This window comes from Vidua chalybeata, chromosome 3 (genome assembly GCF_026979565.1).
Source record: "Vidua chalybeata isolate OUT-0048 chromosome 3, bVidCha1 merged haplotype, whole genome shotgun sequence".
Classification (NCBI taxonomy): domain Eukaryota; kingdom Metazoa; phylum Chordata; class Aves; order Passeriformes; family Viduidae; genus Vidua; species Vidua chalybeata.
The window spans coordinates 72,289,273-72,308,718 of NC_071532.1; the positions used below are offsets into that span (position 1 = coordinate 72,289,273).

Below are 19,446 nucleotides of genomic sequence, written 5' to 3' on the forward strand. Positions count from 1 at the left end.
TGTGAAGGCAGGTAACATATTTTTTTAAAAACAAATAAAAATTTACCCTGCATCTTATAGGGCCACATGATTTTTGATTTAGTATTCAGAGCTGGCTCTAATATGTTGTGGAATAATAGCCAAAGTTTCTAAGTTTCATCTTGTTTTCCTATGTTAACAGTAGAGTACTTAATTGTACCTGACCCCTGCATTCTGTTTACTAGCTGTTTTTGTTTTCATCAGTGCCCTGCTGAGAGTAAGTGTTGTGTACCAGAAGGGAAGGGGGTGTGTGGTGTATGACTGTAAATGGGGTGCAGGAGCCTTGTGCAACAGCTCTGCCAAACCAGCCCCCTCAGACACCAGCAAGTTCTGAAAGCACACAGGCAAGTGTGGAGCAGCATTTACTAGTACAAGATTAGGGTTGCAGGGCTGGATTTGGCTCTTTGGCCATGCCTGGGGTCAGGACAGTGTGCCCTTTCTTGTTTTCTGGTGTTTCGGGTTTTCTATTTCAGGAGCTGCTAATAAAGAAATTGAATAAAGGAGAAAGAAATATTCATTTAAAATTCAGTTTCCTAATAAATGAGCCTGCTGGAGATGTGTTGAAATTTATAACTGTGTGTGAAAAGTGAACTTTTTTTAAGTATGTTCTAAGTTTCATAAATTACTGTGCATGGTATTTCAGAAAGGACAATTAAGGCAATATTAGAGTTATGTTGTTACATTTTTTTATAAAGGCACATAATGCTACAGAAAAAGGTATTTAAATGTAGGTATAAAATAAATAGGTAAAATGGACCCAATAGCTCTAATAGCTAATGGCAATTCTGTCATTAGAACGGTGTGAGAGTGATGTACCCTCAAAGTCTGGACACATTACTTCCCTTCTAATAATGGTGGCTGTAATGTCTACAGACTATTTTCACTAGGAGCTATGCTTTTATGAGGTACATGTCATATATTCACTGAATATATCAAAAGAGCTGCAGTGGTGTTTGGCTCTGTCTGCTTCTAGGCTTGAACACATGCTCTCTTTGCCCTTCACTGTTAAAGATTTTGTATTTCCAAATTTTGTAACTTCATTGTTATAACATTTGTCTCCAAAATATCAGTTGTTGTAAAATCATTCTCAAAAAGCATCTTAAGGCAAGGTGGAAAAACAAGCAGACCTGACAAGTCAGTGACATTTCTCTGTTTGTGACTGGAACACTGCATCTGGATTTCCTTTGTGCTGTATTGCAAAGCTGATAGCTAAAATACAACTGCAGTCATTAAATAAGGAAAAACGTTAAGGATAATTGGATGAAAGCAGAGGGTTCTGTACTGTATGACTGGGGGGGAAGTAATTCTATTAACTCTGTTACAAGTTCTTTAAATTCTGGATGGACGTTGATCTTCAGGCATACTAAAAATGATGCAGATCATTAGGTTAGTAATGGTATCATTAATTGTTTCAAAAATAATCCAAATCTGTATCTTATCTAATACCATCAGAAACTGGAGCTGTGTGTTAGTGTTCATTAAACGATTCAGCTGTGGGCACCTTTTGAAATTAAATAACTTTGAGAATAACTTCAGTAAAAGGCTTGGAAGAAGTACAATTTCAGATGGAGAACAGCTGTGTTTTGGTGCATAGATATGAGCCTGTTCCACAGAGGAAATAAAACTGCATGGAAATAAGCTGCAGTTCTGAAGAGAGTCCTGCTCTAAGTGTGTGTGCACTCCTAGTTGTGAGATGAAAACATCCCAAGGCATAGTATTTTCAGTTTTTTGGTAGCCTTTTTCATTCCCTTTATCTCTTATAATAGTTCAGTGCTATGCCTTTGACAATCTTTATTTCCTGTCATAATTTTCCCTGTTTTGCTGGTTAAAAATGACTAAGCACTTGTCAAGAAAGATGTCTCTCTCTGCATCAGCGCCAGAGGCTGTTAATGACCTGAAAGCTCCCAGCATGGGCTGGCTCAGAGGAAATCTTCCCGTAGATTGTAATCACTTACTGCTATTGGGAGCTAAAGTTCAGTTACACAGATTTCACTATAATACCCAGTGTTAGGGGTGCTAAAGAAATAAATGCCACTTTGCCTCATTGCTGGTAACTTTTACTTAGGGAGGAGAGAAAAGAACCACCTGCTGAGTGACCTCTGCATGTTACCATTTCTTGCCTCTGCTCTGCACCTTTCACCTCCCTTTATTTAATTTTGATTATCATTATTTTAAGAGATCTTTTTTTAACCCACTTAATTGAAGTTCCAGCCAAGTGGTGCTAGCTCAAAAAGGTCTTTCAAGTTCATGATGCAAGTTTGTATTTATAACATTAATAAAGCCATGTTACTTGTTTTGTTCTCATCTAGGTACTTGAACTGGGATTTGATTTCTCATCCTATGGATCACTGAATGAGTAACAGATGGCCTTGCCTCGTCTTACAGGCGCTTTACGCTCCTTTTCAAATGTCACTAAACATGAGGATTACAGTGAAGAATTAGCTGACTTAACGGTAAAGCTTTTTTTCTTTTGCAAAGCATAGCTATAGTAAGAATCATTTGTTTTCTTCATTTGCATTGCTATTTTATAAGAGTAGGCAAGCAAGAAGGGCAGAGTGTGTAAAATTTCCTGTACATTCCTTCATAGTGTCCTCACTCAAAGTCAAATTTACTGTAGCTTTGTGATTTATACTTAGCCCTTACAATCATGTGGCAAAGTTTGCTTCGTTGTCTTAATTTGTCTTTCAGGAAGTTGGGCAGGGCTGCTTTTAGCTCTGAGCTTGCATAGAGCTGGGAAGCCAAACATTTCCCTTCTAATATTAAGTTCACTGAATTTAGGTACTTGTTTTGCTTCCTGAGGAATAATGCATTAAAGCAATAGATGCCTTGTGGGAACCTGTGAAATGAGTTTGGAATTTTGGGAACTGTAAATCTCTTGAAGTTGCAAGAGTTTGGTGTTATAGAGGATTTTGCTCTCTAAAGAGTAAAGAGTAAATTAGTGAGAGAATGTGTGTGCTTTTGTGTATCCTTCTTTCATACACTCAGGAAAGAGTCTAAAGATCAGGTAAAAGGAAAAGTGCTTGCAGTCAGTACTGTATACTGACAATGCAATTGGAAGGAATTGTTTTTATCTGGTGTTTGATTTTAAAAGAACCCCCATATATTAAGTTAAGTTTAAAAACCCAAATATTTTGCATTTTCAGACTAAAAGATCAAAGCTACATGCCCAGTTGCTGAAGTCTGATCTTACTTGGAAGAAGATAATAAAGTTTGTTGATGACAATTTGGACAAAAAAGAATACCAAACTGTAAATGGTGATTTAAAAACTATCTTACAAGCTGCAAAACAAATAGGTATGTTTTCATTTCTCTAGTAGTCTAATAATACATTGTTTTATTTGGGGGTGGGAGCAGGTTCAAGTTGCTTTCTGCCTGCAGACTTTACTGGTACAATTTTGGTCTGCCTTGATGCCAGTTTTGCCCTGCAATATCTTTGAAACTCCATTTAATCTGATACATATATGCACAATTTGGTCTTCTGTTTTATTTTAAGATTCCATTGTTATGTGGGTATTCTTACTTGTTTGATAGTATTGTTTTGTAGATTGTGGCATGGTTTGTGATTGACAGCTATTAAGCAAAACCACCTGTTTCTTTTGGAATAGCAGTACTCTAAGAAAAGAGCAATCCTGATGTTGTCTGTTTTAATTCCACGTAATTGATATAATGAAAAATCGGAGTGCTGTGCAGGCAGATAAAAATATAAGAAATGTTTTTGCTTGAAGATTTTGGTGTTGAGGAGAGAAATAAAAATATATTTCACTCATCTGGAATTAAAGTTTTAATACTGAAATACATTGTGGCAAAGAACGTATGTGTAATAAATTGAAATTTCCCGGGGGCCCCCTGGGTTCCCAGTCAGTCCGGGGAGCGATCCTCGGCTGACCGGTCCACAGGGAGGGGTAGATGGAATCCGGATAACTCCACCAGGAACAGACGAGATGTCTTCGGAGTAGTAAAATCCAAGAGGCTTTATTGTAGGGTCTGACCAGGAACGGGAGGAGAAGGCAGGGGACACAAGCACTCTCCGAGGGAACTGGCTCCAGGAGCTCCGAGATAAGGCGGGGCTGTGCATTTAGGGGTGGAGGAGTAGGCGTGGTTGGGATACAGTACAACCAATGGGTAGCGGGCAAAGGGGAGAAGACAGGATGGGGTGACATACAACGAACCAATTAGGGCACAGGAGAGGAGTGGCATTTCAACAGGGGCCAATGGGGTTAACTGAACAAGGGAACTTTCCAGAACCGGGGAGTATGCTGTACTTTGATGGGCAGTTCAACTGGGGCGGAGAGCAAGAAGTGACTGACAATCTTTTCTATGCTGGTGCCACCTCCCAAGGGAGAGCGGGGACCCGTCCCACACGTGTGAAAACTTAGTTTTGATTGGAAATTTAGTTTTTGATTGACAGACTAAACCTAATACATCTTTTGCTTTTAGCAAAATTTAACTTCATCAGCTCATAAACTGAGTGCATCATTCAAGCTCTTGCTGTCACATATTTAGGGATTTTTTCTTTCAATCTCATAGGTATATATCTTCCTTTTCTGATTGTTTTTCAAATCTATTGAATAGAAACATTAGTAAAAAGAGAGAATTAATAAAAATAAATACATTTGCCTGTTTTGGTACTACAGACCAGAGATTCTTATTACAGTACAAATGTTGACCCGCCCCACTTGCATTTCTGTTTCTCAACCATTTTTTGGAAATACCAAATAAATTGAGAAAGAAACAAATGTCTTAACACGGGCTTTCAGAAAAGGCTAGGCAAGTTATTAAAATCTAACATGTGGTGGTAGTCAGTTGTGCTGTACAGTTGCAGCCTGTTAAAGCTATTAATGATTGTAAATGGCTATTGCTTTCTTCAGTCATCAGAAGTATATTTTTGAGTTATTTCTCAAATCACTGACAGAAAGTCTTAAACTCTGGTTAGTACTGTTAGTAGACTTTTAACCTGTTTGGGCTGGAATTTAAGCATGTGGCTGCTGTTTTTCTGAGACAGGCCTCTGGGAAGGGCCACCTCCTTGCCCTAACCCAGGTACCTCTCCTTCATTGCACAGATTTCAGCTGGCACTTGCAACACACAAGGCTTGAGGGAAAGTCATGCAAGATGTGGGTTGAGTTTGTACCAGCTGTCAGTCCATAGAGTTAGTAGGAGAAGGTGCAGTCTGTATTGATAATAGATATTGATTGAGAAAGCTGTTTTAAATATCCACTGTGTAGTTTAATCACAAGTGGTACTGGACTAAAATGTTGGCTGGCAAACAAAACAAAATATCAAAAAGAGTAGCTTCTAGTAATGCATCTCTTGCCATCTTGTCTGGTTTATTTTGTTGAGATGGAAGGAGTAGTATTTTCTCAGATGCTTTCACAAATAGCACGTTGATAATAAAGGAGAAATACCACATAGTAAACCTAAGAGATTTTTCTCAAACCCTTCAATTTCTCTTTTAGTTTGGTAATCTTTACTTCTGTTCTGAGACATTTGGCTCTAAATAATAATGTGTATTTGTATGTTAGGAATATATGAGTGAGCTTCATGCAGACAAACTACAAGTTTTTAGATGTAGGTTTTTTTTTTTGTGATTCCTATATAACTAATGCTAAAAGGGAGGGGCTGAACCACCTTTTTCCTCTGAGACCTATTTAAGTATCTATTGTATATGTATGTATCTTTATGTCATATGTCTTCCATATGTAGGTATCTAATTATCTTGTAAATATAACCTCCAGTTGTCTCCTTGAACTTTTCAGATTTTCAAAGCGCACCACAGGAAGATTCAAGCTAAATACTGAATTTGTAGCTGCCTCCATTTATTTATATATTACATTTCTAGCTACTCAGCCTTGTTCCATCTGCTTATGCTAAAATTTTTTTGCTCTTTCCTGTTAGATTGTGGGGAAGAAACCCCTTGATTTTTCTGGTGCTAAACCTAATCTAAGTTGAATCAAGTCGCAAGTAAAAAAATTGTGTAAGTTTTCCTCATTTAAAATGAACAAAAACCCCAGTATGCTGGCTGGTTTTGTTTAGATTAGGCTTGGTGACTTTAAAAATTTTGTAGTAGAGACACACTGGTCCATCACATGGAGTTTTCCTTACATATTCCTCGACTACCTTTGTGAATATTTGTGTGAGAAATACATTCACGATTTTATCTAATAATACATTGTTTGTTTGCATAACATGATATTTTGTAGATAGAAATCCAAATTCATACATTTATTTGCTTTAAATTTTTTGAGCAGTTTTTCTAACTTAGCACATACTCAGAAGTAATTCTACTGGGAATTACTAAAAGAATTCAGTAATCCCCAGCTGAGTTCTGTATATTTATTCTGTTATGAATATTCAGATTAGGCAGTGAATAAATAGTGGAACAAAGTGGAAATTTGTTAACGTTAAATAGCTTATAAATATACAATTGTGAGTTTAAGACCTCTAGCGAGTTTTTTTCTCTAGCTCAGAAAGATAAGAAAGCATTGGTAATTCTTACTGTAAATTTTTAATATGTAGAAGGATAATGAAGACAGATACTTTATTATCATATACCTTTTATATTCAGTACCTTGCAACAGTTCTTACTTGTTGTGATATCTCTTCTTTTGTTATCTCTGCCGATGAGACTTGTGGCAAGAATTTGAATACAGTTATGTTATAGGTAATGAAACACTCTTAGTATTAAGTGTATTAAGTTACATTTGGTTTTGTTAACAGTTGGAGCTGAAAATGGACAAGAAGCAATTGAAAGTGGAGCTGTTTTTCTTTTTAAGACATTTCATGGGAAAGAATGTGTCGGCCATGATGAGACAAAGGTGATCAAGCAGATGTTTGGGCCATTTCCATCATCATCTGCTACTGCAGCTTGTAATGCCACGTCTCGGATTGCTTCTCGCTTCCCTGAAGAACAGCTTAGAGCCCTCATACAGTTGGCTGAAGAGCAAAATGGTGATAACAGAGTGTTATTTGGTAAAAATATAGTGTTTTCATTTGACATGCATGATTTGGATCACTCTGAAGAGCTGCCTGTGAATGGTGAGACTGATGCACAGAAAAATATAAGCTTAGATTATAACAAATTTTTGAATAACCAGCTGAATCACTTACAGAACTACTGTGATGAGAAAGCTAATATCAAATCTTTGGAAAAAATAGATGATTCTTTTTTATGGTGTGAAGTTGGAAAGTACCTGAAGGAGTCTCAAGGAGGTAACTCTGGAGGACCAACAACAGAAGACCTCTGCTGCACTTTGTATGAGATCCTTGCATCTACCAAAAGTGCCGATGAACTTCAAAATGAGGTACACTAGTACATTAACTGTACTGCATATATTTGAATGGCACAGAAATATACAATAATTTCATTTTAGTTTATGCCAATATACTTTACCCAACTGTTGTCTAACCTTTGCTTTTTTTTAATCTGTCTTGAGAAAAATCTCATGGCAGCATCATCATTTACCAGGGAGAAGGATACAGCATCAGTTTGATCTGAATAATCTCTTTCCCCCACAATGGGCAAGATTTTTTTTTTTGTGGCCATTTGCTCAGAGTCTTCATTCTTTCTTTTTAAGCACAACCCAGTTTAAGCTGCCTATAAAAGTGTGAGGAAATTGCAAAGACAAGCAGAACTTTCTTGGGCAGGTTTCATCTCCAGTTTCAGAGCCTCCCTGTTGCTGGAAGGCTGAGCAGGTGGTGCTACTTTAAAATTTCGTCATATCATGTCTGTTTCTTTTGATGAAGAAAGGGGATGGCTGGGTTTGTTACAAGAAGAGTAGAGAAAATGTGAGAGAGAGGGAACAGTTGCTGGAGTTGAAAGATAAGCATAGCAGTAGAAAGGGGAAAAAGCATGATTAAAGCCTGGAGAAGATGTTTTTCAGGTGTGTGCACAAGAGATGATTGGATTAATCAAGGCAAGGGAGAACTGGTTTTGAATGGGATAGGGGAAGAATTCCTGCAATTTGTTATTTTTTTTCCCTCTGCACTTTTCTGTTATGTTTACTTTATTTTTCCAAACTTACCTTGCTTTCCTTCCCTGAAAACATCCAGTACTTAAACTCTCAAACTAACTTTTCAGAAAGACTCTAAATTTCAAAATTTTCTACAGAAATGCAACTAATAGTAGGAATAGACAATCCTGTGAAAGATGCTATAGTGAAAGTTTTCAGGAATTTTGCCATTGCAGTTGCAGATTTTATTCTTCTTAATAAAAACAGTAGGTGATAGAGAAGAGAACTTGTGTACTTCATTTTAGATTTAGGTAACTATCTATGGATATCTAATGAGTAATTGTATAGCTGCTGAAGCCATATTATTGTTTTGTTTGGTAATCACTGGACCACATTTTGGCTGTCCTTTGAACTTTCTGGACATGTATGTTTTCTTACAGGTCCTAAATATAAATGGAAGCTAATCTAATTTCTTCTGCATTGAAATATGTTCGAAAAATAATACCTTAATACGTGTCTGCAAACAGTTTCATACTTTAAGTGGTCATATTGAGTGAAGACGTGAAAATGGAAGACTGAACAGGTCTTGGATAAGAAGATTGGAAAAAAACTTGCATGTCAAATGAAACATGAAAGAAGTATATTTGTCAAAGGACCTGTAGTTTATTAATTGTACAGAGATAAAGATTTAATTTTTTTTTTCTAGATCAGTGACTGAAGACATTTCCAATATCATTATAGGGTATGCAGAAATAATTACATACTTCTACATAATGCTTACTTAATGCCTAAGTTTAATTTGTAAAATGTTAAAGGAAAATCTCTAAACCTTTGGCTTTAAGCAAGAAGAAATAACTTTTTTTTTTTTGCAAATTTATGATCATAATGGATTGCTAAATCAATTGGCAAAAAGTTCAAGCTATCAGTTTTTATGTAGGTCACCAATAAAGACTTCCTTTCCATTAGTTCCTGGAACAAAGAATTCTTAGCAAAATATTTGATTTGGTGGCTTTACAGAAGTTTTAATTTGATAATATGAAAAAAATTTTTGCCAGTGAACTGAAAACTACCTTAGCAAGAATAGTTTCTTCAGTTTGCCTCACTAGAGAGGAAAAGGATTTCTTCTTTGCAGTGTCTGAAAACTGCATTTTATTTTGGATTTTTAAAAACTCCTAGTAATAAAAGAAAGATCTCCACGTTCTCATTATTTTGGCCCCTAAGTTGCCTTTCCTTGCAACAGTGTTATTTCATTGTTCATTGCACAATGTGGGGGTCAAGGAGGGAGTACAACAAACTTGACCCTGATCACCTTTTGTTAAAAGTTAGCTGGCATTTGAATTGTGCTCTCTGTAGGCATAGTCATGACTTGAAAATGTCTCCTGGCTTTGGATTTTACTATCACTTAGGGATATTTTTTTTTCTTATTACAGTAATTTTGTTGGTGCCATCATTAAGAGCAGATGGTGCTTTTAAACCTGAAGATAACCCATTTCTAGAACTAGGTCAGGGGCTTGCCATGTGAAATGGCATAACAAGTTGATTGATCATGAATTCTACACATTTTGCATTTCTTGGTGGAATGAACAGAGGCTAAAGTGTCTGTGAACTACAAAATATATCTTTTCTTTATAAGCAAACAAAAAACCCCAAAAAACAAACCGAAACCTAAACAAAAAAAACAAAACAAAACAAAACAAAAACAAAAAAAAAAAAACCACCTAAGAAACCTATTGATATGAAAGGATAATTCTTCATAAATAAAAATCCAAATCTAGATACCACATTTTTATGTTTTAAAACAGGACGATACCACTGTCTGTCTATTATTAAACAAGAAAAGAACATGATTGTGGTGACAATATTGGCAAGTGGACTTCTGTAAGACAATTTCATTTGATCCTTAAGCAAATTTCATTGAGGTGCCAGATCACATTAAGAATATGAGCAGTTTAGATAATTTATGGGGTGGCATCCTGTTTTGAGGGTTTTTTGCAGTGTATGTATAGGCACACTATACACTATTTAGGTTTCTGTTTACTTAATGAGCTCTACAAGGAATTGAAATGAGTTGCTTTCTTCAGCAGTGTATAGTTTATGTTTAAAATGGTTAGCAAGGTAGAAGAAATACTTTGTTCTTTGTTTTTACTATTTGAGAACATTTCAGTGTTCCTTTGGAACAATTTGTTTATCTGGCATATCACTGGTGACTCTTAATGAGAGGAAAATTTATTCTTATGATTGGAGTGATATGGGAGTTATAACTTATTTTCTAAGTGTTTGGGACATGTGCTTTTCTTTGGGGACATGAAGTCTAGTAAAGCTAAATGACAACTACACACTTTTCACAGTTTGTCAGGTTTTGTTGATGAACATATGTATTTTTTGATGGTAATGATGCAGTAACAACATCTTTATTTAAAAAGAAGAAAAAGCCAATAACCAACTACAGAGTTTGGCCAATAACTGTTGTGGTTTTTTATTTTTATATTTGATTAAAACTTAGTTTTCAGTGCATTCCTCAATTTCTGAGAGCCCTCAGTTTCTAGTGTATGATGAATGAAGACTGGAGCCATCTGAGAGCATTTTAGCAGCTTTGCCACCTAGTACCTCCTAGGGTAACTAGGAAAAAGTTGGAAGAGTTTAATCCCTCTGATTAGACCATGCTATTCTTAGAGGACATGTGTCTTTCCTCTGTGAGCTCTTGTCTAGTTTATATGCAAAATTTCTCTCAATTTTGTTTTGGAAATACCTTTCTCTATTTTTACACTAAGGCAGAGGTACATTATCCCATTATCATTACAAAAGAAGATATTTCCTGTAGAGATAAAATAACTAGGGAAAAAAAGGAGATGGAATCAGAAATGTGTTAATATCTTATTAATACACCATCCATTATGAAAAATTGTGCATTTTATTCTTCTTGGGACAATGCAGGAACTTTTCCTAAATAAAATTAATAATATTAATGTCATTTAGCAAATTAGATTAAATGGTATTTCCCAGACCAAATCACTTTAAATGCTGTATAAATAACTAGAAGAACACTAGGCTAAGATATGAAACAGCAGAACTGTTTCAAGAAAACTACGTTGTAAGCAGTAGTTTAAATATTATGTAGTAGTACATATATTTACTTATCTCTATATATGATGTACTTAATTGCCCACATAAGAAACCAGGCACAAAGCTTCTTTCATCTGCTTTATAGTTGTGACTGTTTCCAGCTCTATGCATTAAAAGGTTGGCATGTACACATACTATGGCATCCAGGGCTTCTATCAGTAAATACAATCCAGCTGCATTGCAAACTGTCATGGTGTGAAGCAAACACTGTTTCTTTGTTTCATTCCTAAAAATAATTCAGTATTCATCACTCCTACTGAAAATGCGAGATAAGTTTTCTTCCTTGTTGTCCTAAGCACCTGAGAATAGCCAGGTAGTAAAAACTACAGTAAGAGGCCAGAAGGTAGTAATTTGGACCTTGAAGATTCTCAGTCCTTCCTTCAAGGCTGAAAAACATTAATTTCAAATCAAAGTAGAAGTGAAATCAGAAAAGTACAAGTTGTGTAATACAGGTTTATATGATGAATAAGAAGAGGTCAGAGATGTGCTGTGAGTTGGGCAGCACATCTTCCTGTATGTATTCCTTATTACTTCAGTCCAGTAATATGCTCTTTAGAGCTAAAAGGTTATTGCTTTATTACTGAATTTGAGTTCTTTTCATACTTATTTCAGAATGGAAGTTAATAGATTTTGTTGTTTCATCAAGTAGGAATTTTTTTTCAGTGTGATGTTTATGTGCCTCTGAACGCTTGATGTAGCAACAATCTTTTAGACAGTTTTCCCCAGTCTCTTCTAAGTGGACCCCTGTTGTCTCTCAGGCTTCTGCGTGTTAAGTTTTCTTCAGCTGCCTTTGTCACTGGTAGCAAAATAATGATTTTTTTTTTCTCCACATGAGTTCATTTACATTGCTTCTGTTGCCTCACCTTAATCCCACCACAAATGTCTGCCAATATGCTTTGTTGGTTGAACCTGTAGATGCTCATGGGATCAAGAGCAAGGGGAGCTTAACTAATTTGTCAATTCAGTGAACTGGCAGGAAGCTCCTCTGTCTCTGCCACCAGCCTTTTTGCAAAAGTACAGGAGAGTAAAGGAAAGCAAAATCTGTTTGAACTTTCACAGAATCTAGAAGGCATCTTTTCTCTCACGGATACAGTATCTTAAACTGAGGAAGACTCATTAACAAAAGAATGTGGGAAAATTTGTCCCAACTTCCCCCCTGAGGACTGCTCCAGAGTCTCATTGCCTGGGTGTTTAAAAAAAAAAACCTTGTTTTCTACTTTTTGACTTTATTCAGGGCTGGTTTTATAGTCACTTTTCCAGTGCTGTTATACAATTGTCCCTTTTTTTTTTTTTTTTTTTTTTTTTTTTTTTTTTTTTTTAAAGCAGTTTTAAAAATAAGCACCAAAGAACTGTGCTTATAACTTCCTTTCCAGATGATGCTGTGCCTTTTAAACACTTCCTTTCCTTTCATTTAGCCTTCAGGCCGTTCCTTGCCAACTTTGAATTCTTCTATTAATGCTCATCTTCACAAGTTTAATAAGTCCTTATGTGGAAAATTGCAGTGTTTTAAATGAAATCCAGATGTGAGACAACTGCTATTTATTCATTTTCTATAATTAAGTGCTAGACCAAATGATGTTTCATGAGTATTCCATGCTATGTTTATGCCATTTCCAGTTACCTGAATGTCTTTTTGATTATTTTCCAAATATATCTCTTTAAATTATCTCCAATCATACTTATATTTTCTTATACAGTGTGTTATTGCCCTTGTAGATATGTGATCCCTGGCCTACAATTTCATGTCAGTTTATGAAGATTTATGAAAGACTGCATTGCACTCAAGCTGGTTTAACAGTGAACTGTGAATTTGGTTCCTAGCTTCAGTGCAATCATGTTTATATCCATGCCCTTTTCTCTTTAACCACTTTATCCTTATATCCAAGATAATATTTTAACTGAAGGAAAAATTGAATTTTAATTTAAAAATTGAACTGAATTAAAGTATTGTTAGTAACTTTTCCTTTCAAAAGGGAAATTTGTACTATATTAAGGGACCTAGATAGTGAAGTCAGCTGGTCCATGGAACTCAAAATGGAAAACATGCCTGGACACCTGCAAAGGAAAATACACTAAAATTATTCTGATGTGGTGACATGAGCCAATAAATAGAATCATAGGTCCCTACACTGGAAGGGACCTCAAGGATCATTTGATCCAACCGTTCATGGCAAAGACGTGGTCTAGACAAGATGGCTCAGCAGCCTGCCGACCTGAATCTTAAAAGTGCCCAATGCTGGGGAATCTACCACATCTCTGGAAAGAGTTTTCCAATGACTGATTTTTCTCATTGAGAAAAATCTGTCTCTTGTGTCCAATAAAAATCTTTCCATCATTAACTTGTACCTATTGCCCTGTCCTTTCCATGGGAATCCTTCTAAAGAGGATTCTTGCATCTTCTGTGCCAGGCGCCCTTTATGTGCTAGAACACAGTGATGAGGTCTCCCCTAAGCTTTCATTGCTTAAGGCTGTACAAACCAGTTCTCTCAGCCTTTCCTCACATGGCAGGCTTCCCAGTCCTTGGATCATATTTGTGGCTTTTCTCCTGACCCTCTCTAGCCAGCCCATATCTTTCTAATATAGAAGGGACCAAATCTGAACACTGTATTCTAGGTGTGGCCTGGCAAGCCCCAAGTAGAGTAGGAAATTGACTTCATTTTCTGTGCTGGTAATGCCCTTGTGATGCCACCCATCATCCTGTTGGCTTCTCTGCCACAGCAGCAATGTTCACTCATTGAGTTTGTTGTTCACCAGCACCCCCAGCTCCACTTACACAGATCTGTTCCTATGTCTATCTATGGATAGATCCCAGCCTGTGCTGCGCTCCTGGACTATACTTGTCCTTGTTGAACTTGATAAGATTCATGGATTTCAATGTGTTTTCTTGGTACTTGAAAACTAAGCTGTATTTCATGAACTATATATCATTCAGCCTGCAGCAATTATATTTTGTTTTTTAGAATTCTTCCTATCTAAACCAAAATCAGTAATGGCAAAATCAGGTTTGGCAATAGCAGTAGCGGCCTTCCACAGCAGCTTGCAAGGCATAGGGCACATCAGTCACAGTAAACTGGGATTGGTCAGTGTTGTTAGTTCTGAGCAGAATGGCACCTAAAGAGCTTGGCAGACAATGGATAGTATTTCAATGGCCCTTCAGGTATAGTTGACCTTTTTTTTCCAGAAAGCTTTTTATCTTTTAATATTGAGTAGTATGTTACTCTGAAATCTGGTGGGTTGATAAAGGTGGTAAGACCCCTTTAATTTTCCTGCATAATGTTCACTGTTATGTTTGCTGGATGTTTTGCAGGGAAAACTCTACTTGGGTGTTTCACAGTGCTTGCAAGGAAAATTGTAGTTGTACAGCTGGGTAAATAGCACCTTCCCCTAGCATGATTGTCATTCAAAAAGACCCACAGTGCTTAGATAACCATCACTTACTTTATCTGATGCTGTCCCCTCTTATTTGAAGAATACACATACACACCTTGAATCTGAAAAGGTTTTAATTAAAAAAATGTTGACGCTTCATTTCACATGGTAGTCTGATCATGACAAAATGTTTGTCTAGGCTGACTTTGATCAGTACTTGCCTCTTAATCTGAAGAATATATGGATTCCCATATCTTTTCACTTTATTATTTATAGTATTTTATTCAGAGTTATACTTGGTTTGGTTTGCTTATAAAATGGAGAACAAATACAAAGCAAAAGCTGTGAAAACTGTCTGTAATTAATACTTAAATATTAGACTTTGTTAATTAACATCACACTGCTATGCATTTTATTGGCTTGGCTTTGAGCAGTAGGATGAACAAGTAAAATCTGAGAGGTGTAGAGTGCTGTCAAGTGTGGGCATACTGGATTGAGGCCAGCAAAGAGCCACTGGGATGATGAAGGGACTGAAGTATCTGACATACAAGAAGAGACTGAGAATGCTGCGGTTGCTCAGCCTGGAGAAGGGAAGTCTAAAGAATCTGATCAGACCTGGTGGTGAGGGTGTAGTGAAATTGGAGCCAGAGTTCTCTTGGTGATGCCCAATGGCAGAACTAGAGACAGTGGACATAAATTGTATTACAGGATATTCCATGTAAACATAAACTTTTTTGTTACTGTGAGGATGGTCAGACACAGGAGCAGTTTGCTCAAGAGGTTATGGAATCTCCAGCCCAGGAGACTAGATAATTTCCATAGTTTTCTTCCATCCTTAGCCATTCTATGATTCTGTCATTTCAAATGATAAAATAGAGGTAACTGGACAAAATTTATATGTTATATTTATACCTAATTCTATATTAATTTAAATTTTCATTTTCCCTGATTAATTTCTTACCAAAAAATCAATCCCTTACCCTAATATGTTTGGGTGTATTCAAATTAAAAGCTTGTTGCTTTGTAACAAGTTTGTTATTAGTAGAATCTCATCATAAGTAAATGGAGTGTGCCTCTTTAAGTACTTATATTTTAACCTTATGTGTAACTTAATTAATGAATTATGGTATACAGGAAATAAATAGTCCTTGTGTTGCAAGTAATCTCAATTAGGTTTTAAAGTGGCCTCAATTTCAGATGTGTTAATTTGGTCTCCTAAATTAAGTATCTATCTAAATAACAGACATTTGTTGTCCAGAAAAATCGTTCATTTAGTTTGTTGCATTAAACAGGAATCTGTAATGGTCATTATTCTTACAAGAGAATATTACATAAAGTCTTAATTCACATGACTATATTTCTAATACCCTTTAAAAGCCTGACATTATTTATGTGAACATTTAATTTTTTTTTCTGTGTGTAAGCTAAGACAAATGAAAGACTCTGAGATGACACAGAAATACAGTTCAATAAGAAAGAGTGTATTTTAGAGCTCATAAGGCAAACCAGCTACAAAATAATTTTGTAATTCCTACAGACTGCACGCACTTATTCACTCCTTCAGGTAAATGAATGGAAGAGCTTATACAACATTGCACAACATCACAAGCATTTGGTTTTAGAATAAATCTTGGAAAGTGTGTGTGTAGGTTTTGTTTCCTACTAGTGACTTAGGGGGCTTGTCAGTAGCAAACACTGCAGACACTCTTCTCTCTTTACATCTTGCTTATTGCTTTCCAGTGTAACATTTGCACATAAAAACTGTATGTTCTAACTAGTATCCAAAAATCTGATGACCTGAGAAATACTTAGCTTACATTTCTAAACCTGAATTCAGTTCAATAATTCTCAGGTTTGTATTGAGAATGATTCCCTGAGAAGTAATTTATGTTAAGAGCTCTGAACTCTTCACAGTTCATCTTATAGCATGGACTGTGAAAAGTACTTCAGCGTTTCATTTTTTTGCAGACAAGTTTTTTTTTCAGGTGGTAGTTTTGAGATCACTCATCTGACATGCTGTGCAGACCCGAGCAAAAGTGCTTTCAAGAAACAGGCTTCACTGTCTGTGCACAATGCAATTGGCTCTGACTCAATATTTGCCTCATACTGTCGTTTCTCCCAGAGGGCAAGTGGAGCTTGTTTGCATGTTCTCCATAGCCATTTCCCTAGTTACAAACTGACCTTCACAATCAGAAAAGTGCAGTGTGCAGGTGTGAAAGTGGATGTTTATGTTGCTCTTCTTAAGCAAAATAGGATCTGAAGTGTCAGCTTCTTGCTGCTTAATAGAACGCCAAAGTTTTGGACTTTGCAAAGGCTTGGATCCTCCAAATGCTCTGATATCGGAAGCTCAGTTTTACCTGTCACTAGCTTGGCACATCAGTGTAATTGTGTATGCTTCATTGCTATCAGAGGGTCATCTGTTCCTGTCAAAGCCAAAGCTTGGCTTTTCTGCTGCTCTTCTCTTCTGGCATATGACTCCAGCCACAGCTGCTCTAACTCATCTGAAGCAGAACCAAAAGTGCTCTGAGACCCCAGCACAAGGCTGCTATTTTCCCTGCATAGTTTTCATTAAGCCACTATTAGAGGAAGAAAGTCAACTTTGATGTCAAAATGCAATTTGGAAGAACTTGAGGACAGTATAAATAGAGTTAATACATAATTTTTAGAAAATTTAGTGGGAAGCACTGTCTGAAATATAATAAATTGTGTTATGTACTGAAGCGTAAGTAAGCAGTACAGTTTGTTAAGGAAAGAGAAAATTAAATTGGCCAGACACTGAAGTCAGTGGTGAAATGGCTGATGTGATTGTCCAAAGTGTAAGAAATAGGAAAATTTAATCTATTTTAAAATAATAATTATTTGCATGTAAGCACAAAGACAAAACCTCTGGGATAAAATGCAAGCATTATTAAAATCACTTGGAGATTTTTTTTCCTTGATTTCAGGGGGGGTTTTTTACTACTTGTACTAGTCTGTGCTTATGTTTTAACTTATTTTACAGAGGTGATTTTTGAATCTAGCTGGTATTATACGCCCACAGCCAACAAAATAGCACTGTTACAAAATAGGATTGCACTAACATGTGTTTCTATGTTGCTTGGGAAAATTTTGCCACTTAGAAGATGTTATGGTGCTGTGGCATTTTTATGAGACTTTCCCACAGAGGAACTGGGTATCTGGTTACACACTGACTGGTTAAACTAGTTAAAATAGTAAAGAGTAGTTTATCTACTGAATTTTACACTGTTAATAAAATAGTCTTGAAAAACTGGAAAAACTGATATAAGCAGATGTCATAATAACTACATAAACCATTTAACAAACACTGAATACTCGTGTGAACAGAGAATAGTCATATAGCAAGTTTTTGTTCAAAAAGCACAATAGATTTTGAGGGTTTGTAAAAAAACTTTGCCTTTGGTTTGGAGCATAAACAGTTTTTTAATGAGCTATCATATTTATTATAGAAATATAAAAGGTGTTGTGAAACAGCTTTCCAATATTCATTAATACAGGGAAAATGTTGGATATTTGGTGTTAAAACTGAGTGTCTCACATGTGTATTTCTGTCATGTTGCAGAAGTGCTCTAGGCCTCTGAGCTTAGCATGTTAATGCTGTGCTGGAGCTAGGCATGAGCTCTGCAGAAATGCAACAAAAGCATTCTGTGCTTCAGAATCTTATATTGTACTATTACTTCTATTAAATACATTATGAATGCTACATATTGTATGGTACATATATATTACTGTCTTGTATTACTCAGCAGTGTTCATTGAAGAACTCACTTTGTGAAGATTAGATTTGTGGAATGGCAAAAAGTGGTGGTACTTGATTTTGTCATGTAGAAGAAATTATTAAACCTTTCTGTACTCATGTTAAGTTCATTAGAAACTTAAAAACAAAACTTTGGAAATGAGCTGAGTGGAATTTCCAAGTGGAATTCTAGAATGAGAAGTCTACTGACTCTCCTTGTTCTTAGCAATCAAATTAAATGTTAAATAGCTTGACATGCTACCTAAATAGTCATTCTTTAAAAAAATGCAGATGCTGAAAACATGAAAATATTCATCCATCTATGTAGATATTTACATTAAAAGCCCCCAAAAATGAGAAACACAATTCTATTGTGAAAGAACATATTTTAGACATCCACATTTGTATGTTTATATTGCATTGTAAAGACTTTAAACATCTTCATTGTAAGCACTGCCAGATACTTTCAGTATCTACTGCCTTTTTTAGTTGATTTTAAGTGGAGAATGTGTTAATATAGAATGGTTACTGATAGAGAAAGCAGTTTCAGGAGATGACTTCATCATTACTGTATATAGAAGGTGCTGAAGTAATTGGAAAAGGGTTCACAGGAGGTCCATCATGTGTGAAATAAAGCATGGAAAACTGAGGAAATGTGAAATAAAGCATGGAAACTGACAAAATGAAATATGAAAAAAAATTGCCAGTCTGGTTTGATGCAAAGAAATAGCAGTAATACAAACATATTTAATGTTTGGAGGAGTGCATCAGTGGACTGTGGCTTGCAGGAAAAGGCACTCAGGAGGAGGGAGCAATAGACTGGCAGCATAAAACAAACATTTCACGAATACTGTCTGTTCATCTTAGCAAGGAACAATCTCACCAAGAGTTTCAGTTAACTTGCAGATTCCAGGGAACTTGGTTTCTAGTTCTGGCACAACTTTTGCAGTAGCCAAAAAAATGTGCATGAGAATCATCTCTCAGAACTCTTAGACACAGAGCAATTGTCTACTCCTTGTGAGATGTCCTTCAGGATGCTTTAAGATACCTAATTCCTTCATTTGGACATGGCTATTCAGTTTTCTGTAAGGGCTTTAAGCAGCCACAGAGAATCAGAAGTTGATTAGTATTTTTTCAATAAATATTCAGTTTTATATAGGCCATAGCTAGACTACTAGTGCTCTTTAGTAATGGAAATTTTCACAGACTGTATTGATATCTGCTACATACTTTCT

The 19,446-nt window shown here is 36.1% G+C and overlaps 1 protein-coding gene across 2 annotated transcripts in view; it reads left to right on the plus strand.

The window, feature by feature from the left end:
• ASCC3 (activating signal cointegrator 1 complex subunit 3) overlaps nucleotides 1–19,446 on the plus strand; it is a 251,081-nt gene that overhangs the window by 13,403 nt on the left and 218,232 nt on the right. For both annotated transcript variants that reach the window (XM_053937188.1, XM_053937189.1), the window contains exons 2-4: nucleotides 2,328–2,471; nucleotides 3,162–3,312; nucleotides 6,734–7,317. In XM_053937188.1, coding sequence (XP_053793163.1) covers nucleotides 2,382–2,471; nucleotides 3,162–3,312; nucleotides 6,734–7,317 — 825 coding nt within the window. In that variant the 5' untranslated portion in view covers nucleotides 2,328–2,381. The remainder of the gene's footprint in view (nucleotides 1–2,327; nucleotides 2,472–3,161; nucleotides 3,313–6,733; nucleotides 7,318–19,446) is intronic.